At 44.5% G+C, this 21,609-nt stretch overlaps 1 protein-coding gene and 1 long non-coding RNA gene across 7 annotated transcripts; one reads left to right on the top strand and one right to left on the bottom strand.

Annotated features, from left to right (window-relative positions):
* Positions 1-1,287: 1,287 nt before the first annotated feature.
* Positions 1,288-2,360, bottom strand: LOC139561255 (uncharacterized). Its single transcript, XR_011672095.1, has 3 exons — positions 2,227-2,360; positions 2,010-2,135; positions 1,288-1,895 (listed from the first exon to the last, which is right to left on the bottom strand). It is a non-coding gene; the product is annotated as an uncharacterized lncRNA (long non-coding RNA).
* Positions 2,131-18,419, top strand: LOC139561253 (proto-oncogene tyrosine-protein kinase Src-like). 6 transcript variants are annotated; one of them, XR_011672094.1, is made up of 15 exons: positions 3,209-4,221; positions 4,334-4,419; positions 4,510-4,609; positions 4,941-5,068; positions 5,192-5,250; positions 5,356-5,487; positions 5,879-5,971; positions 6,674-6,799; positions 7,037-7,165; positions 7,309-7,375; positions 7,554-7,618; positions 12,449-12,617; positions 12,896-13,054; positions 16,856-17,024; positions 17,745-17,884. XR_011672094.1 is itself a non-coding variant. In XM_071378237.1 (14 exons), the coding sequence occupies exons 2-14, from the start codon at positions 4,350-4,352 to the stop codon at positions 13,369-13,371; spliced, it is 1,404 nt and encodes a 467-aa protein (XP_071234338.1). In that variant the 5' UTR covers positions 2,131-2,964; positions 4,334-4,349; the 3' UTR covers positions 13,372-13,882. The 6 variants fall into 6 exon arrangements, 5 of the variants coding, with proteins under 5 accessions (XP_071234338.1, XP_071234340.1, XP_071234337.1 ...); XM_071378237.1 differs by lacking the exons at positions 3,209-4,221; positions 16,856-17,024; positions 17,745-17,884 and adding exons at positions 2,131-2,964; positions 13,265-13,882; XM_071378236.1 differs by lacking the exons at positions 16,856-17,024; positions 17,745-17,884 and adding an exon at positions 13,265-13,882 and having other exon boundaries at positions 3,200-4,221.
* The last annotated feature ends 3,190 nt before the right edge of the window (positions 18,420-21,609 follow it).

The raw sequence follows: 21,609 nt of genomic DNA, 5'->3' as shown, positions 1-21,609 counted from the left end.
TAGGCAACTTTACAAAGTTATTGATAACAACCTATTGTAATACATAATCATCAGAAAGGAGTATTCAACAATGCCATGGTATAATTAAGCAATAAGGCACGAGGGGGTGTGGTATATGGCCATGACGCAGAGTGCCTGGATACAGCCCTTAGCCGCGGTATATTGGCCATATACCACAAACCCCCGAGGTGCCTAATTACTATTATAAACTGTTTACCAATGTAATTAGAGCAGTAAAGATACATGTTTTGTCATACCCGTGGTATACGGTCTGATATACCATGGCTGTCACCCAATCAGCATTCAGGGCTCGACCGACCCAGTTTATAATCAACTATATTTACTGCAGCCAGATTTTAAAAAAGTTATTTACAGTGGGACCAGACATTTTCTACATGTAATATACTCTTCCTAAGACCGGAATTTTAAAAAACAATGCACAAATTTAATAAAGCACTTTTATTAAATTAAATGTTGCTAAAATTTCATTTTAGGTGCTTTATTAAGATTACCCTTATTCAGTGTATAAGATATATAAACAAATGGAACACATTTGTACTTATACAGTTACTCTGCATCACATGAATTTCTCCTTTCCTGTCCGTTTTACATACATTCATTTTTATTTACACATAGTAAACCTTTTTTGCATGGATAATCTCAGTTGACCAGCACCACGTGTTCTATTTTCTATTTCTTTATTAGTTCATCATTTTTCTGTCTTTCTGTTTGTTTTTACACGTAGTAAACAAACATTTTATTCATGGCATATCTCAGTTGACCAGCCATCATATTCTGTTCTATTTTCTATTTCTTTATCCTTTCATTCTTTTCTCTGTCTTGTTTTTTTACACATAGAAACCTTTTATGCATGGTATTTCTCAGTTGACTAGCTTTTGCGAAGAAGTCTCTCTCCCCTGCATCAGCAGAGAACCGGTCGCTATAACAAACTGCACCACCTCTGTGGTAATTTAAACTCATAAAATGCTGTTGCAAATGTAGCTTTCAGTTGATCTAAAAACGCTTACATCACTGATGATGACTGAATATAGTTGCGCAGTGTAAGTAAATGGAACGTTGTATTTGGGTTTAAATCAGAAGAGAATAGAACACATTTATTTTGAAAATAAGTCAGTTATTCAATCATGATTTATCCCTCCCCTGTAGTCCCAAATTAAGTTTATTGATTGAAGATGTCACTAAAAACAAAACATCTGACACGAACTCGAAGATCAAGCATTTTCGCTAGAAATGTGGTGTCAATTGTGGAAAAAAGCAACTCCTGATTGACAGATCGTAATAGGCGGGACTACAGGAAAACAGACTCTCCCATTGGAGAATGTTGAACGAGGGCTCCTTTCGGCAATAAACGTCGGATTTGGCGTGGATTTGTTTGCAGATTTTCTTTTTTTATATTCAGAATTGATCAAAGGGACATTCATCATTTTTTTTTTTTTAACTTCTCTTTACTTCTTTTAAAATTGTTCTTCAAAGAACCCCTTTTAATGGATCCTCAAAGAAGCTTTTGAAGAATATATTGGGGTTATTTTTTGAACTACCCCCCTCCCCTATTTTTATTATTAATAATAATAATAATTAATTATTTAGTAATTATGAATTAAATATGAATGCTTATTAATAATAATAATGCGCATAACAATAACACAATATTTTAGTTGTCAGTGTTTATTATGATTTTAGTGGCTAAGCAGAATAAACAAATCTAAATATGAACTAAACTCCCAGCGGAGCCCCAAGTCCAATGGGCATATCCTCTGGTGTGTTGATGTTAATGCGTTGATGTTCTCTGTATCCATAGCCAGAATGATTTTGCGGTGCATGGTGATCGAACAGGTTTTCTGTTATATTCATCATAGGTGTAGGGAGGGTGAAGTCTGTGAATCCACATTTTTTTAATTATACAGATGTTTAACAAAACATGCACATGACAGTATTCATACTTTGGTTTTTGTGGTAAACTGTTTTGATGATGGTTTTCATACACATACCTTGTCCATAATGTAGAGGTCTATGGGATTTTAATTGAAGAGGTAAGGGAGGAGGATGGTACGTTTGATCTGCATATCATTCCAATACTATTTGACATACCTTTGTATGCCTCCTCATCTGTATACCTGCAGATACAAACACAAAAGTGAGCAGTCATCTGCAACCAATACAGCTAGCCTTCAACATATTCTTATAGCATACAGTACACATTCTTACCTCTTTGTTGATTGATATCCATTGAATTGTGTCCATTTTCTGTTTTAAAAAGATTTGCACAAATATGAAAAGATAGATGGTATCATCACAAAACCATATAAATGTAGATCACATAAGGGATCTTTACATTTTTCAGTTAACTGCCTGCACCTGCTATCCTTTCAAATCCAAATGTTTCAGTTGGGCAGTTAGGTTCCTGCAAGAACCCCCACCAACTAAAGAGGTTCCTTGATGAAACACACCTCCTATAGGGTTCTTGGAAGAACCTTTTGGGGGCAATTGTCAGTGCCAAGAATCCTAATGTTCTTCAAAGAACTTTGAGGATCTTAGAAGAACCCTTGTTGAACCCCTCATTTTTTGAGTGTATGCTACAGATCACATAGCCTGTTCTATTATTTTTCTTGAACTACAGTAGGCTATACTGTTATTAAGAATCCACAATGTCTTAGAATAGTAATTATATACAGACTGTAGGATCTATTTCGTATGCCTATTTAATTTTAGTCATAGAGTCTGCATAGAGAAAACACAGTTGCACACGTCACTTTTTTTTACAATATTTGGGAAGTGGTTGGCTACATGGTTCATTTGAATCAAATGGTTATGTTGAGGAGACAAGGTAAGGTAGAACAAAGTGAAACCTGACAAAGTCTATATATAATCCGACTGAGTAGGCAAGTGTTAGTTATCCAGCCACGAAACCAATTACATTCTGATGTCCAATCTGCAACACCTCGGGTAAGCTTGTGAGTTATATTTACTCTTATTGAGTAGTATTTAAATGTTAGTGTTCAGCACTGTACATTAACAGATTCAGCCTAGAACATAAAATAGGCAACCTTTTTCACACGAGTGCCAATTTACAATTGATCCTACCAAGTGGCGGTTCTAGTTTGTATTGCTCCCTGGGCGAACCCCCCCCCCCCCCCCCCCCCTTCAGCAGCACCCCCACACCAACAAAAAAAGCACCATTCTGCACTAACTGTAAATATTATTCACCACCAAAAGACTAAATATATCACAACAGATACAAAATATATGCATAATAAAGACATATTTTTAGTTAGCCTACAGCATTGGAAAATCCCCTTACTGACCTAGTCAATACAATCACAGAAAGCCTTTATGATGTCACCTCAGTGAAAGTTAACCAAATCAATAATGTGCTAGTTAGGTTGTAATCGTTTTGCTGCAGGCTACACACATTATCATGGTTAAACTGTGTGAAATTATAATTATGAAATTGTAAGCTAGTTGGGCAGAAAACTGAATATTGTCCCTCTATGTGTAATTGCATAGAAAGCAACATAGCAACATAGGCTAACAAACATAAGTGTTATACTAGCCTATTTCATTACATGCATAATATTATACTCATAAAGAGGTGACATAGCTGCATACCTTTATCTTTTGCGTGTACCTCCATCTTCTTTCATCTTTTTCCTAAACTGGGCACCTGATTGCTTATACCTTTTCTTATCTATTTGTGTTGATTTGGCACTCCAGCATCAATACATTACCCATCCCCCAACACTGTCAACCAAGAGTCAAGACTAAACCAATTCACCTTGGTGGTGTGCAGACTGGTTTTATATTATTCTTAACGAATTCGCACAAACCAGAAAAAAATGCAACAATGTCTGTGAAGCTATATATTCACAGTATTATGAATGAATTGTGGTTTATTTGGTAGCATTTCGTTGTGTGAATGATTTTACTAATTGCATTAGTACTGTACAAGTTAGAGGTGCGCTATTTGACAGATTCCCCCGCTCCCCCTACCTTGGACTTCTAGTGGGGAGACCTGAGGTCACATCTTGTACTTCTGAGTGCCTGGGCAGACCGTAAAATATCAATGAAAGGATTTTACTTAAAACGAAAGTGATAGACTAGTAGACTAGCTAATATAAGGCACAGTTAGCGCTCAACTGACATGATTCTGCCTCGAACCTGACCAAAGCCACGTCGACTGGGAGATATTCTACGATAAAATTGGTAAACTTGGAGTAAATGAATTCCGTTTTACCGTTCCAATGACAGATAATCACAGGGCTATCAATATTTGAACATAAAATTAAAGATTGTGCCTGCATGTTCTTTTCAACAGATAGAGACTACGTTTTATGGTGATTGAAATGGCTAAACCACTGGATACTCACCCCCAAAATCGGGAAGGCATACCAGATAAATGTGGTACGGAATAAAGCACCCTATAATGATTTACATATAATATAAACATCATGCACGTGACCTCTCATTAATTCACAATGCTGTCAATATTAGACAGGTACCATGGCTTGCGTAATCTAGGAGAAACCTGCTACTTAAACAGCGTCCTGCAGGTTCTATTCATGACTGAGGACTTCAGAGAGGCTGTAGAAAGGTTCGTATTTTTACTTAGCTTTTACTTCCTTATTTAGATATAGCCTACTGTTTTAGGGTATATCAAAAGATCTAAAACATTACTTTATAACAAGACTTTAGAGCCTTGTACCTTGTTCCTATTATTTTACCAGATTTCTTCTTTGTTTAATTTCCTTTAAAATATAACAACAAATGCCTAGTGAATATGAATTATACCCCAATAAATTACATATCTGAATTGAGTCATCCAAATGATTATTATATTTCAAATTAAATACAAGATGCATCTATCTGTAAATGAAAAGTCAATAAAGACAAGTATTGTCAATGATCTCAAATGTCTACTACAGCCAATTGTTTGCCAAGAGTCAAGATAACATGACTGTTGATCTTCAGCTGAAAAGGTTGTTTGAGACTTTAAGGAGACGTGAAGCTTGCACAAATGAACTCATCTCGTTGAAACTGGGCAATGGAAATGGTAAGTTGCACTATCAAGCTGATACATCAGCAGCATTTGTTTTGTATGCTCTCTAATACCAGCTTGTGATGAGGTATTACAATTGGTAAATGTGTATCCTGACCTCTCATTATTTTTTGCAAGGTGATGCCGCTGAAGATTTTGTGAAGATTTTAAGCATGGTCAATCCTGATGTGTCTAAGGTACTGCATTATTACTGACATCATATTGAATAAATCCTGTAAATTGAACATGCAATGCAATCTATAAGTAATGAAATGATATGACTGGCAAAAGTTTGTCTTTAGATCTTCAAAGGACAATTGAGACACAATGCAACCTGTTCAGCAGGTCATATGGCCATTGATGAAATTACTCCGTTTTGGACTCTCCCCGTCTCCATGGAAGATCCCACAGGCGTTGACAATACCTATAGTGTGGTAGGGACAATATTCACATGCTGTTATCGCCACACTGAAGAGTGTTATGGTGGAGGCAAAAATTATAAATGTCAACAGCGCCCTCAAGCGGCTTGCGTTGTGTCATTCATTTAACGTGTTGCAGTAGTAGTTGCGTTATTGAACAACATGAACAATTTAACATTTATACGGAATTACAGAGTATGGATTATGAAAACTGTGTATGTTTTTTCAATTTGTATGATTATTCCAATATGAAGATGAACTATATCTTCGAGGAACAAGATACATGTTTTCTTTTCTTAGGCTACTGGTAACAATCATGTTCATAATGTTTTTTTACCTAATGACAACTCAGTATTTTGATGAGAGGGAAATGTGATTTTACTGAGGTATTTGTATGTGTTTTCAGAGGGATGGTTTTGAGAAGTTTTTCAAGCCTTCATCCATCTCTGGGGACAAGATGTACTGTGATGTCTGCAGAGACAAAGCTGAAGCAACCATTGTGAGTTGAGCTACTGTACTATTGAGTTGTCAGTTAATTTATCATATCACTGATAGAATCTAAAGCTTCTTAAAATACAGTGCATTTGGAAAGTATTCAGACCCCTTCTCCACATTTTGTTACCTTACAGCCTTATTCTAAAATTGATTAAATAATATTTTTCCTCATCAATCTACACACCATACCCCATAAAGCAAAAACAGGTTTTTAGACATTTTTGCAAATGTTTTAAAAATTAAAAACAGAAATAACTTATTTAGTATTCAGACCCTTCGCTATGAGACTCGAAATTAAGCTCAGGTGCATCCTGTTTCCATTGATTATCATTGAGATGTTTCTACAAATTGATTGGAGTCCACCTGTGGTAAATTCAATTGATTGGACATGATTTGGAAAGGCACACACCTGTCTTTCACGGGAGGTTCGGTGTCACCTTAATTGGGGAAGACGGGCTCGTGTTAATGACTGGAGCTGAATAGGTGGAATGGTATCAAATACATCAAACACATGGTTTCCATGTGTTTTGTTGCCATTCCATTTACTCCTTTTCAACCATTATTATGAGCTGTCCTCCCCTCAGCAGCCTCCACTGCCAGTGTCTGTATGTGATGAGCGGGGCATGAATGGTTTTGATGTTCCTGGCTCTACATCTAGTGGTTATAACAATTCTAATAATTTGTGTGTTTGTTTTGTGGCATATAGGCTTGTGAGATGGAACATCCCCCAGAGATTCTGACTCTATACCTCAAGAGGTTTAAGGTTGACTACAGGAGCACATTGGTCAAAAATGACTGCTGTGTTGATGTGCCTCACATATTACAAACAGAGGTATTTTGAAATACCTTCATAATTTCTTTGCTTAACAAGCATTTAAAAAATAATAATCTCCCATTTACCTAGTTGCATATTTGCTTGAATGTTTCAAGAGAAGGATAGCAGTATGATATGAAAACAAACAGGTTCACTATGTCTTGCCTCCACTCTGGTTTTCACTCGTACTCGGCTACAGAATGTTACGTAGATATTAATGAAATTCCTTTTGATTTATCCAATGTCTCTGAACAGAATTCTGAATATGAACTCTACGCGTTTGTGGATCATGTAGGAAGTCTAAGGGGTGGACATTACACTGCAATTATCAAATCCTATGAAAATCAGAAGTGGTATTTGTTTGATGACACCAAAGTCAAACAGGTAACAGGGATTATTCGGATATAATTAGATTATTGGTTCTGTTCAATCATAATTACTGTACACAATATTTCCTCCATACAAGACCAAGGCCTATTTTTGTTGTTTTCTCTATCGTTTAATGTATTACTGCTCTTCTATTACAGCTCGATTCACAACCACATAATGATTTTACTACATCCAGGAGTGCTTATCTGCTTATGTACAGGAAAGGTAAACTCACAAGTGTTTTATATTTGAACCACACAATCTTTCATTCCACTAATAACAAAAGATGATGTTACTATCTTCAAATAATCTTGCCTCCGTACCGCCTAGTAGATAAAGTCATATATTCTATTTCAGCATGGCAATATACAAATCTAAATGATTTGTTACCTCTATTTCTAAGTGCATGCTCCAGATACTGTTCCCTTCCTGCGAACTGGAGGACAGAGAGATAATGTTATGATGAAGGTAAGAAATATTATAATTAAAAAGAGGAAATGTTCTGAAAGTACTCGCCAGATGTAGCTATGTACAGTGCCTTTGGAAAGTATTCAGACCCCTTGACTTTTTCCACATTTTGTTCAGTTACAGCCTTATTCTAAAATGGATTTTAAAAAACACCTCAGCAATCTACACACAATAGCCCATAATAACAAAGCGAAAACAGGTTTCTAGAAAAATACAAAACAGAAATGCCTTATTTACGTAAGTATTCAGACCCTTTGCTATGAGACTCAAAACATCCTTGAGATGTTTCTACAACTTGATTGGAGTCCACCTGTGGTAAATTCAATTGATTGGACATGATTTGGAAAGGCACACACCTGTCTATATATAGTAAGGTTCCACAGTTGACAGCGCATGTCAGAGCAAAAACCAAGCGATAAGGTCGAAGGAATTGTCCGTAGCGCTCCTAGACATGATTGTGTCGAGGCACAGATCTGGGGAAGGGTACCAAAAATGTCTGCATTATGGAGGTTCCCCAAGAATACAGTGGCCTCCATCATTCTTAAATGGAAGAAGATTGGAACAACCAAGTCTCTTCCTTGAACTGGCCGCCCAGCCGAACTGAGCAATCGGGGGAGAAGGGCCTTGGCCAAGGACACTCTGACAGAGCTATAGAGTTCCTCTGTAGAAATGGGAGAACCTTCCAGAAGGACAACCATCTCTGCAGCACTCCACCAATCAGGCCCTTATGGTAGAGTGCCCAGACGGAAGCCACTCCTCAGTAAAAGGCACATAACAGACTGCTTGGAGTTTGCCAAAAGGCACCTAAGGACTCTCAGACTATGATAAACAAGATTCTCTGGTCTGATGAAACTTAGATTAAACGTTTTTCCCTGAATTTCAAGCGTCACCTCTGGCGGAAACCTGGCGTCATCCCTACGGTGTAGCATGGTGGTGGCAGCATGCTGTGGGGGTGTTTTTCAGTGGCAGGGACTGGGAGACTAGTCACGATCGAGGCAAAGATGAATGGAGCAAAGTACAGAGAGATTCTTGACAAAAACCTGCTCCAGAGCGCTCAGGACCTCAGACTGGGGTGAAGGTTCACCTCCCAATAGGGCAACGACCCTAAGCACACAGCCAAGACAACACAGGAGAGGCTAATCACTGCCAAAGGTGCTTCAACAAAGTACTGAGTAAATGGTCTGAATACTTATGTTAATGTGATATCTTTTAAAAATTGTATTATAAATTAGCAAAAATGTCTAAACCTGATTTTGCTTTGTGTCACGCCCTGGCCTTAGTATTCTTTGTTTTCTTTATTATTTTAGTTAGGTCAGGGTGTGACATGGGGAATGTTTATGTTTTGTTGGTGTTGGGTGTTTATATGGTAAAGGGGTTATGGGGTGTAGTATATGGTTTTGTGTTGAGTGTAGATGTCTAGCGTTGTCTATGTAGAACGTTTGTAGCCTTTATGTATGTGCACAACGTTTGTAGCTTCACGGTCGTTTTGTTGTTTTGTTAAAGTGTTTTGTGTCGTGTTCATCTTCGTGTTGTTTAATAAAAGAAGATGGCTTATTTTCCAACTGCTGCATTTTGGTCCGTAAATCCTCCACACGATCGTGAAAGAATTACCCACCATAGGACCAAGCGGCATGACCAGCGGCAACAGGAGCAATACAAGGATTTATGGACATGGGAGGAAATTTTAGACCGGGAGGTACCAGGAGAATATAACCGCCCCAAAGCTGAGCTGGAGGCAGCGAAAGCAGAGAGGCGGCGATATGAGGAGCTAGCTCGGAGGCAGGAAAAGGAACCTACAAAGGATCTGGGTTACACTACGTGGGAGGAGATCGACAGGTGGGCGATCAACCCAGGGAGAGTGCCGGAGCCCGCCTGGGATTCTCTGGCGCAGTGCGAGGAGGGATACCGGCGAATGGAGGCAGCACGACGAAGCGGTAGGAAGCCTGTGGGAAAACCCCAAAAATTTCTTTGGGGGGGGCTTAAAGGGAGAGTGGCGAAGTCAGGTAGGAAACCTGCGCCTACTCCCTGTAATTACCGTGGAGAGCGAGAGTACGGGCAGACACCGTGTTACGCAGTAGAGCGCACGGTGTCTCCTGTACGTGTGCATAGCCCGGTGCGGGTTATTCCACCTCCCCGCACTGGCAGGGCTAGATTGAGTATTGAGCCGGATGTCATGAAGCCGGTCCTACATATCTGGCCATCAGTGCGTCTCCTCGGGCCGGTTTACATGGCACCAGCCTTACGCATGGTGTCCCCGGTTCGCCTACATAGCCCGGTGCGGGTTATTCCACCTCCCCGCACTGGTCGGGCAACGGGGAGCATTCAACCAGGTAAGGTTGGTCAGGCTCAATGCTCAAGGGAGCCAATACGCCTGCACGGTCCGGTATTTCCGGCGCCACCTCCCCGCCCCAGTTCAGTGCCACCAGTGCCTACACCACGTAACAGGCTTCCAGTGTGTCTCCAGAGCCCTGTTCCTCCTCCACGCACTCGTCCTATGGTGCGTGTCTCCAGCCCGGTATCACCAATTCCGGCACCACGCACTAAGCCTCTTGTGCGTCTCCAGAGTCCTGTGCATCCTGTTGCTGCTCCCCGCATTAGCCCTGAGATGCGTGTCCCCAGTCCGGTACCACCAGTTCCGGCCCCACGCACTAGGCCTAATGTGCGTCCCCAGGGTCCAGTATGCCCTGTTCCTGCTCCCCGCACTAGCCCTGAGATGCGTGTCCCCAGCCCGGTGCCACCAGTCCCGGCACCACGCACCAGGCCTACAGTGCGTCTCAGCCGGCAGGAGTCTGCCGTCTGCACAGCAATGACTGAACTGCCCGTCTGCCAAGCGCCATCTGAGCCATCCGTCTCCCCAGCGCCATCTGAGCCATCCGTCTCCCCAGCGCCATCTGAGCCATCCGTCTGCAATGAGCCTGCAAAGCCGCCCGTCTGCCATGAGCCTGCAAAGCCGCCCGTCTGCCATGAGCCCACTGAGCCGTCCGCCAGACAGGAGCCGCTAGAGCCGCCAGCCAGACAGGAGCCGCTAGAGCCGTCCGTCAGAGAGGATCTGCCAGAGCCGCCAACCAGACAGGATCTGCCGGAGCCGCCAACCAGACAGGATCTGCCAGAGCCGCCAACCAGACAGGAGCAGCCAGATCAGTCAGCCAGCCATAAGCAGCCAGATCCGTCAGCCAGCCATGAGCAGCCAGATCCGTCAGCTAGCTATGAGCAGCCAGATCCGTCAGCTAGCCATGAGCAGCCAGATCCGTCAGCTAGCCATGAGCAGCCAGATCCGTCAGCTAGCCATGAGCAGCCAGATCCGTCAGCTAGCCATGAGCAGCCAGATCCGTCAGCTAGCCATGAGCAGCCAGATCCGTCAGCTAGCCATGAGCAGCCAGATCCGTCAGCTAGCCATGAGCAGCCAGATCCGTCAGCTAGCCATGAGCAGCCAGATCCGTCAGCTAGCCATGAGCAGCCAGATCCGTCAGCTAGCCATGAGCAGCCAGATCCGTCAGCCAGCCATGAGCAGCCAGATCCGTCAGCCAGCCATGAGCAGCCAGATCCGTCAGCCAGCCATGAGCAGCCAGATCAGTTAGCCAGCCATGAGCAGCCAGATCAGTTAGCCAGCCATGGGCCGTCCCTCAGTCCGGAGCTGCAGTCCCTCAGTCCGGAGCGGCAGTCCCTCAGTCCGGAGCTGCCATTCATCAGTCCGGAGCTGCCCCTTACCCTGGTGCTGCCCCTTACCCTGGTGCTGCCCCTTACCCTGGTGCTGCCCCTTACCCTGGTGCTGCCCCTTACCCTGGTACTGCCCCTTACCCTGGTACTGCCCCTGATCCTGGTACTGCCCCTTACCCTGGTACTGGACCTTAGTCCGGAGCTGTCCCTTAGTCCGGAACTGCCCCTTAATACAATGGGGTTAATGTGGAGGGGGGTCGTTTGGAGGAAGCCTAGGAGGTGGTTAGGTACTGTGGTGACGTGGGGACCGCGACCAGAGCCGGAGCCGCCACCGTGGAGGGAAGCCCACCCAGACCCTCCCCTAGACTGTGTATGGTGCGCCCGGAGTTCGCGCCTCAAGGGGGGGGTTATGTCACGCCCTGGCCTTAGTATTCTTTGTTTTCTTTATTATTTTAGTTAGGTCAGGGTGTGACATGGGGAATGTTTATGTTTTGTTGGTGTTGGGTGTTTATATGGTAAAGGGGTTATGGGGTGTAGTATATGGTTTTGTGTTGAGTGTAGATGTCTAGCGTTGTCTATGTAGAACGTTTGTAGCCTTTATGTATGTGCACAACGTTTGTAGCTTCACGGTCGTTTTGTTGTTTTGTTAAAGTGTTTTGTGTCGTGTTCATCTTCGTGTTGTTTAATAAAAGAAGATGGCTTATTTTCCAACTGCTGCATTTTGGTCCGTAAATCCTCCACACGATCGTGACACTTTGTCAGTATGGGGTATTGTGTGTAGATTGATGCGGGGGAAATAAACGATTTATTCCATTTTAGAATAAGGCTGTAACCTAACAAAATGTGGAAAAGGGAAAGTGGTCTGAATACTTTCCAACGACATTGTAAATGTTCTTACATAAAATGCATGTTAAACTCAAATATGGAATTAGTTCCAGCCAGTGAAACCCCAATCCACACACTGGTAAAGCAACATCTCATTTGAGAAAAATATGTCATGGCACATGGCTTTCAATGTTGGAAGCAGTCTGAAACAGGAAAATGAAATATTCAAGCAAAGAGCATCATTTTAGACTAGACTAGACTTACTAGATATAGAGGATGTTAGGTTCCATTCGGACTCAAATGGGTGGGGCTGATTATCCGGCTCATCTTGCATCTCCCTCTTGTCAGGGGGAGGGTTCAAAGACTCATTGCCTGTCCAAAAACATTGCGGACCACTGGGAGATTGAACGCAGCTCTATCAAACTGTTGAAGAAGCTGGGAGAAGGTTCCTTTGGAGAGGTCCATAAAGGCCTTTGGAACAACACCACTGTTGTTGCAGTGAAGTCACTCAAACCTGGTAAACACCCGGTATCTTTGCTGCAGTCTGTGCTACTTGTAAGAGGGTAAAGCTATGTCAAAACTTAAATATAGATAGAATTGTCATTTGACATCTTTGCAAGTATTGATATACTCTTCTTCCACTAAGGTGAGAAGACTGTATATTGCATTAGATTAAATGCTCTGGTAGTCCTTTCAATCTATATTTTTACAGACATAACAAGTGTGTAGGTATTATTAAATTCCAGCCAATGATAACTATCAACATCCTCATTCATGTGCTTGTTATTCTCATAGGCTCCATGAAACCTCAGGACTTCCTAAAGGAGGCCCAGATCATGAAGACCATGGAGCATCCCAACCTTATCAAGCTTTTGGCTGTCTGCACTAAAAATGAACCCTTCTACATCATCACTGAGCTGATGGAGAATGGGAGTCTGGTGGAGTTCCTTTACAGTAAGAATCATACTGTACAAACCAGCCAAAGCCCTGCAGTACACATAGGGATTTCACATGATCAAGGGGGGGGGGGGGGGAGTGTACTAGCTACCAAGGTTTTAAGATGCATTACACAGCCTTTGCCCATTTACCAGTTATAACCATTTTGTAGAAATGTCAGACCTTTTCTCGTCTTTTCTCGCCTTTTCTGCCTTCCCTCCACCACAGACGACAAGGGTAAAACGCTACGGATCTCTGACCAGATTGAGATGGCAGCCCAAGTGGCTTCTGGGTGTCACGTTCCTGACCTATTTATGTTAGTTTTTGTGTGTTAGTTGGTCAGGACGTGAGGTTGGGTGGGCATTCTATGTTTTCTGTTTCTGTTTTGGGTTGCCTGGTATGGCTCTTAATTAGAGGCAGGTGTTTGGCGTTCCTCTAATTAAGAGTCATATTTAGGTAGGCGTTGTCACAGTGTTCGTTGTGGGTGATTGTCTCCTATGTCTGTATGTATGTTCGTACCACATGGGACTGTAGCGTTTGTTTGTTTCGTTTCGTTTCGATGTCGTCCGTTTCCTGTACGTAAGTTTATGTTTAGTTATGTAAGTTTATGTTCAGGTTTCGTTCAACGTCGTTTTCTTGTTTTGTAGTTTGAAAGTGTTTTGTTTCGTTTCGTGTTGCCATCATCGTTGTTAAATAAAGATGGCTTATTTCCCAAAGCCTGCGTTTTGGTCTGAGGATCCTTCTCTCCTCACCTCATCCGAGGATGAGGAGAGCGACAGCCGTTACAGAATCACCCACCAAGCTAAGACCAAGCGGCAAAGGGAAACTAAACAGAGTAAGGGACAGGATAGAAAGGATTTCTGGACATGGGAGCAAATAATGAATGGAGAAGGTCCCTGGGCTAAGGCAGGAGAAAATCGCCGTCCCAAAGCTGAGCTGGAGGCACGGAGGAGAGCAGAGGCTACCGGGGAGAGGAACCGGAGCTATGAGGGAACGCGTCTGGCACGGAAGCCAAAAAAGCCCGTGAGTAATTCCCAAAAATTTCTTGGGGGGGGGCTAGGAGATAGTGGGCCAAGGGCAGGTAGGAGACCTGCGCCCACTTCCCAGGCTTACCGTGGAGAGCGGGAGTACGGGCAGGCGCCGTGTTACGCAGTAGAGCGCACGGTGTCTCCTGTACGAGTGCATAGCCCAGTGCGGGTTATTCCACCTCCCCGCACTGGTAGGGCTAGATTGAGTATTGAGCCAGGTGTCATGAGGCCGGCTCAACGCGTCTGGTCTCCAGTGCGTCTCCTCGGGCCGGCATACATGGCACCTGCCTTACGCATGGTTTCCCCGGTTCGCCTACATAGCCCGGTGCGGGTTATTCCACCTCCCCGCACTGGTCGGGCAACCGGGAGTATTCAACCAGGTAAGGTTGGGCAAGCTCAATGCTCAAGAGTGCCAGTACGCCTCCACGGTCCGGTATTTCCGGCACCACCTCCCCGCCCCAGCCTAGTACCTACAGTGTCTACACTACGCACTAGGCTACCAGTGCGTATCCTGAGCCCTGTTCCTCCTCCACGCACTCTCCCTGTAGTGCGTGTATCTAGCCCGGTGCCTCCAGTTCCGGCCCCACGCACTAAGCTACCAGTGCGTCTCCAGAGCCCTGTACACACTGTATATTCTCCCCCTACTAATCCTGATGTGCTTGTCCTCAGCCCGGCGTCACCAGTGCCGGTACCACGCATCAGGGGTAGAGTAGGCTTTGAGAATACAGTGTGCCCTGTCCCTGCTCCCCGCACTAGTAGGAAGGTGCTTATCATTAGCACGGTGCCTCCAGTTCCGGCACCACGCACCAGGTCTACAGTGCGCCGTATCCGGCCAGAGCCATCCGTCTCACCAGCGCCATCTGAGCCATCCGTCTCCCCAGCGCCATCTGAGCCATCCGTCTCCCCAGCGCCATCTGAGCCATCCGTCTCCCCAGCGCCATCTGAGCCATCCGTCTCCCCAGCGCCATCTGAGCCATCCGTCTCCCCAGCGCCATCTGAGCCATCCGTCTGCCAGGAGCCTGCAAAGCCGCCCGTCTGCCATGAGCCTGCAAAGCCGCCCGTCTGCCATGAGCCTACAGAGCCATCCGCCAGACAGGAGCCGCTAGAGCCGTCAGCCAGACAGGAGCCGCTAGAGCCGCCCGCCAGACAGGATCTGCCAGAGCCGCCAACTCGACAGGATCTGCCAGAGCCGCCAACCAGACAGGATCTGCCAGAGCCGCCAACCAGACAGGATCTGCCAGAGCCGCCAACCAGACAGGATCTGCCAGAGCCGCCAACCAGACAGGATCTGCCAGAGCCGCCAACCAGACAGGATCTGCCAGAGCCGCCAACCAGACAGGATCTGCCAGAGCCGTCAGAGAGCCATGAGCAGCCAGAGCCGTCAGAGAGCCATGAGCAGCCAGAGCCGTCAGAGAGCCATGAGCAGCCAGAGCCGTTAGAGAGCCATGAGCAGCCAGAGCCGTCAGAGAGCCATGAGCGTCGAGAGCCGTCAGCCTGCCATGAGCGTCGAGAGCCGTCAGCCTGCCATGAGCGTCGAGAGCCGTCAGCCTGCCATGAGCGTCGAGAGCCGTCAGCCTGCCATGAGCGTCGAGAGCCGTCAGCCTGCCATGAGCGTCGAGAGCCGTCAGCCAGCCATGAGCGTCGAGATTCGTCAGTCAGCCATGAGCTGCCCTTCAGCCTGAAAAGGCTGGATACCCAGAACTGCCCATCAGTCCAGAGCTGTCTCTCTGTCCGGAGCTGCCTTTCAGTCCGGAGTTGCCCCTCTATCCTAATCTCCCTCTCTATCTTCATCTATCTCTATATTCTTATCTATCCCTCTTTCTTGATTTATCTCTCTGTCCCGGGGTTGTCCCTATTAGATATGTTGTTAAGGGAATTTTGTGGGGGTCAAAAGAGGGTGGACATTCTTGGAGGGAGGAAGTTAGGATGGATTATGGTGGGGTGGGAACCGCGCCCCGAGCCTGAACCACCACCGTGGTTAGATGCCCACCCAGACCCTCCCCTAGATTTTGTGCTGGTGCGTCCGGAGTTCGCACCTTGTGGGGGGGGTACTGTCACGTTCCTGACCTATTTATGTTAGTTTTTGTGTGTTAGTTGGTCAGGACGTGAGGTTGGGTGGGCATTCTATGTTTTCTGTTTCTGTTTTGGGTTGCCTGGTATGGCTCTTAATTAGAGGCAGGTGTTTGGCGTTCCTCTAATTAAGAGTCATATTTAGGTAGGCGTTGTCACAGTGTTCGTTGTGGGTGATTGTCTCCTATGTCTGTATGTATGTTCGTACCACATGGGACTGTAGCGTTTGTTTGTTTCGTTTCGTTTCGATGTCGTCCGTTTCCTGTACGTAAGTTTATGTTTAGTTATGTAAGTTTATGTTCAGGTTTCGTTCAACGTCGTTTTCTTGTTTTGTAGTTTGAAAGTGTTTTGTTTCGTTTCGTGTTGCCATCATCGTTGTTAAATAAAGATGGCTTATTTCCCAAAGCCTGCGTTTTGGTCTGAGGATCCTTCTCTCCTCACCTCATCCGAGGATGAGGAGAGCGACAGCCGTTACACTGGGATGGCCTTTCTGGAGCAGCATAATTATATCCATAGAGACCTGGCAGCCAGGAACGTTCTGGTTGGCAAAAACAATGTCTACAAAGTGGCTGACTTTGGCCTTGCCAGAGTCTTAACAGTGGGTTTCTGTTTTTAAAAGAAATACAATTTATAGGATTTTACTTATAGATAAAGTGTTTCTATTTATAGCTTTGTAGCCTATTAAACCTCAATATTTATTTTTCTGTTCGATCTCATTTAGACAGGGAAAGAAGACATGTATTATACACCTGCAGGGAGGTTAGTCTGCCCTTTCAAATGGACGGCTCCTGAGGCGATCGCCAGCAAGAAGTTCACCATCAAGGGTGACGTGTGGTCCTTCGGCATCTTGCTGTATGAGATCATGACCTTTGGGGAGGAGCCCTATCCAAGTAAGATTTGTTTAATTATGTAGAGTAAGGAAGCCAAATCCTAATTTATGTTAAATTTCCCATTGCTATTGAGCAATAGCATCAATGCATGTTTGAACCAAAAGTCAAATTAGGATTCGACCTAATCCCACTATACAGAGCATTCGGAAAGTATTCAAACCCATTCCCTTTATCCACATTTTGTTACGTTACAGCCTATTCTAAAAAAAATGGTTTTAATTATTTCTCATCAATCTACACAAAATACCCCATAATAAAAATATATATAAAAAACTTAAACATAAATACCTTATTTACATAAGTATTCAAACCCTTTGCTATGAGACTCGAAATCTAGCTCAGGTGCATCCTGTTTCCATTGATCATCCTTGAGATGTTTTTTACAACTTGTTTGGAGTCCACCTGTGGTGAATTCAATTGATTGGACATGATTTGGAAAGGCACACACCCGTCTATATAAGGTCCCACAGTTGACAGTGCATGTCAGAGCAAAAACCAAGCCATGAGGTCGAAGGAATTGTCTGTAGCGCTCCGAGACATGATTGTGTTGAGGTACAGCTCTGGGGAAGGGTACCAAGAAATTTCTGCAGCATTGAAGGTCCCCAAGAATACAGTGGCCTCCATCATTCTTAAATGAAAGAAGTTTGGAACCACCAAGACTCTTCCTAGAGCTGTGAGATAAGTGGCATTATACTATAATCAGTTATTTTCTTGTTTCAGAAATGGACAACATCCAGATGGCCCAGTGGGTTGCAGAAGGGAACAGGATGGCTTGTCCACCACACTGCCCTAAGGCGATGCACGAAATAATGTTGGACTGCTGGAAGAAGGAAAAATGTGACAGGCCCACATTCAAGACTCTGCAAACAAAGCTGAAGATTCTTGTGATGTCCTTTGGTGCCAGTTGTAGGGTTATATAATCTTAAGTATCGATTAAGTAACAGTAATTATTTATTTCTCAGCTGTCTCTTTTTGTAAGGTCTAGAATGTTCCTTAGCATTGAGAAACACATCACTATCTCCAAGCGCTACCATGACTAATGTGACAACCCTCCCACTCTGTCTGCAGTATTCTCTCTGTTCTTGTTTCCTTATTAGGATGCTGGTGGGCGGCGTTGGGAGGGTCGTCAACTACATGGGAAACACCTGGGCCCGGTCTGTCCCAGGATAAATACACCACTTCCCCATTCATGGAGGAGACTCTCCATGCAGACACCTTTACAGATTTTGTTGTGTATCTTGGTGGCCTTTTGGTTGTTTGCTTTAGCACCTTTCAACACCCTGCATTATCACATTCATGCATGCAAAACACTTACTTACACTACTGATTACACAGACCATTGTATATTGTACTTAGTTTACTTTATTTAATAAATATATATTTTGTTACTCCTTATCTCCACGTTGTCTCTCTTTTGTTACTGGCTTTGAGCCTGTTCGAGACACTAGATTGCTGATGTTACTGACTACTATATCCTTCCTGTTTGATCCTGTCCGGGGGTATCATCGGATGGGGCCACAGTGTCTCCTGACCCCTCCTGTCTCAGCCTCCAGTATTTATGCTGCAGTAGTTTGTGTCCGGGGGCTAGGGTCAGTTTGATATCTGGAGTACCTCTCCTGTCTTATCCGGTGTCCTGTATGAATTTAAGTTTGTTCTCTCTCTCGGAGGACCTGAGCCCTAAGACCATGCCTCAGGACTACCTGGCATGATCACTCCTTGCTGTCCCCAGTCTACCTGGCCGTGCTGCTGCTCCAGTTTCAACTGTTCTGCCTGCGGCTATGGAACCCTGACCTGTTCACCGGACGTGCTACCTGTCCCAGACCTGTTTTCAATCTCTAGAGACAGCAGGAGCGGTAGAGATACTCTTAATGATCGGCTATGAAAAGCCAACTGACATTTACTCATGAGGTGCTGACTTGCTGCACCCTCGACAACTACTGTGATTATTATTTGACCATGCTGGTCATTTATGAACATTTGAACATCTTGGCCATGTTCTGTTATAATCTCTATCTGGCACAGCCAGAAGAGGACTGGCCACCCCTCATAGCCTGGTTCCTCTCTAGGTTTCTTCCTAGGTTTTGGCCTTTCTAGGGAGTTTTTCCTAGCCACCGTGCTTCTACACCTGCATTGCTTGCTGTTTGGGGTTTTAGGCTGGGTTTCTGTACAGCACTTTGAGATATCAGCTGATGTAAGAATGGCTATATAAATAAATGTGATACACTGTAATGATGAAAGTTGCAGTCACCCTCTCCTGTCTTCAGACATGTTGCATGCTTCCACGTGCTCCAGTGCATTGAATTGAACCTTTTCTTCTCCCTTTACATTGCTGTCTGATTTATTATGTGATTCTACACTTCACACCTGAATTTGAAAATTCCTAACACTAGTAGCACAGTATACTAAGCCTGCACTAGCCTAAACTCTGTAGCCTGGAGTCCATCCACACTGAATACTTCTGTTTCACTATTGCGTCACCTCAGGGTTGGGACGGAAGTAGAGCGTGGGCCTGGTCCATGCATGTGGACAACAGAGACCCCCCCACTCTGTTATGTGAGAACAGCTTTACCTCTCCCAAAGTCTACGCTTAACGATTAAGCGGGAAATGGCCAGCTGATCCTGGATCAGTGTATAGGGGTAACTCCATCCTATTCCAATGTGCTCAGCAGACCTTTCACCATGGGTTGCCTGGTAAGCTTATAAAAATCTGCTGTTCAGAGAGCACTGCATACAGCCATTTGAGATGACCATAAGAGAGTTTGGGAATCTGTAATAATGCATCTGTCATGATTCATTCTTGTGATAAAATGCATTGTGTCATCTGAAGGGCCAGAGGGAGGAGGCCAAGCTGACATAGCAGCGGGAAGTGAGGGTACTATATATTGGAGGGACAACTTTTGTGAACTAACCCTTGACCCAAGCCTGACTTTGGACCCGGCCACACCTTCTTCAGTACAGACCCCACTGTGTCTGAAATCCTGGGGGTCACAGCTGCTGTCTGTGGCCTGGCTGCCCTGGTGGCCTGCAGGAGGTACCGCTCCTCCAGAGTCAGGGTGCATGCAGCCCCTGAGTCTCCCAATGTTCTGCAGTTGCAATCCACCCAATTGTGATTTAAATGACTGCTAATGGAAACTTGGTGTCCGTTATGGCACAGTCTTGCGTAAACGTTTACTTAATCAAGTAGCTGCTGTTTGTAAAAATGTTTCATGAGGGAGTAATTGACTATTCATTAACTATTTAACTACACTAGAACTGCAGTGAGCAATGCAAAGCTGTTTGAGCAAAGCTGAGGTATTATATGACCGTCCCCTGGATTTGAATAAATCCAACAATGTTTTCTACACTCACAAAGTTTGTTCGGGTGAGTCGTCATCGTAGTTCCTGTGGAAGACTGAACTTTTGGGTGACCTGTTTCATGAGAAGAGAAATCAAGCATGATGGAAAGGTCAGAAAAAGCGATACAACCCACTGGGTACGGACATCAGTTCAAATTCCAGTTTTGATTTACATTTGAGTGAAGTTGTCAGGGGGTGAATTCAAAGTGAAATGAACAACAATTTGAACCACGTCATTGGATTTAGGTTAAAAGTTGATAAAAACATTTTTGACTGTGTGTCCTTATAAATGCCTTTATAACAGCTATATAACACATTCTATCACATGTCATAAGATGTCATAAATAGGTATGAGTAATTTGAAAGTTAGAATCACTTTATTTTACATCATTTTGCTGCTATCGTCTCTTATGACTAAAAAGAGCTTCTGGACATCAGAACCGCGATTACTCACCTCGAACTGGACAAAGATTTTTTCTTTAAAGATATGTTTGTACTAATCAAGAACTATTAGACATGCACTTATATTTGTAACGGCAGTCTAGCTCTTCCTCATCCTCAGACGAGGAGAGGCGAGAAGGATCTGAGGACCAATGTGCAGCGTGGTAATTTTTCATGATTTAATAAACACAAAACAAGACACTATACAAAATGACAAAACAAACTAACCGTCACAGTCCCGTATGGCACCAACACTGACACAGGAAACAATCACCCACAAAATCCCAACACAAAACAAGCCACCTATATATGATTCTCAATAAGGGGCAACGATTGACAGCTGCCTCTGATTGAGAACCATATTAGGCTGGACACAGAAACAGACAAACTAGACACACAACATAGAATTCCCACCAAGCTCACATCCTGACCAACACTAAACAAGCAAAACATACAAGAACTATGGTCAGGACGTGACAGTACCCCCCTCCTGAGGTGCGGACTCCGGACGCACCCCTAAAACTCAAGGGGAGGGTCTGGGTGGGCATCTGTCCGCGGTGGCGGCTCCGGCGGTGGACGAGGCCACCACTCCACCATTGTCTTTGTCCCCCTCCTTAGCGTCCTTTGAGTGGCAACCCTCGCCCCCGACCTTGGCCTAGGAATCCTCACCAAGGTCCCCACTACATTTAGGAGTCAGCTCAGGACAGAGAGGTAGCTCAGGACAGAGAGGTAGCTCCGGACTAATGGCAGCTCCGGACTGAGGGGCAGCTCCGGGCTGAAGGGCAGCTCATGACTGGAGGGCAGCTCAT

The sequence above is a fragment of the Salvelinus alpinus genome, chromosome 31 (genome assembly GCF_045679555.1).
Source record: "Salvelinus alpinus chromosome 31, SLU_Salpinus.1, whole genome shotgun sequence".
Taxonomy (NCBI): domain Eukaryota; kingdom Metazoa; phylum Chordata; class Actinopteri; order Salmoniformes; family Salmonidae; genus Salvelinus; species Salvelinus alpinus.
Note: the sequence above shows the minus strand (reverse complement) of the source record. Positions and strands in the feature narration are given on the sequence as shown.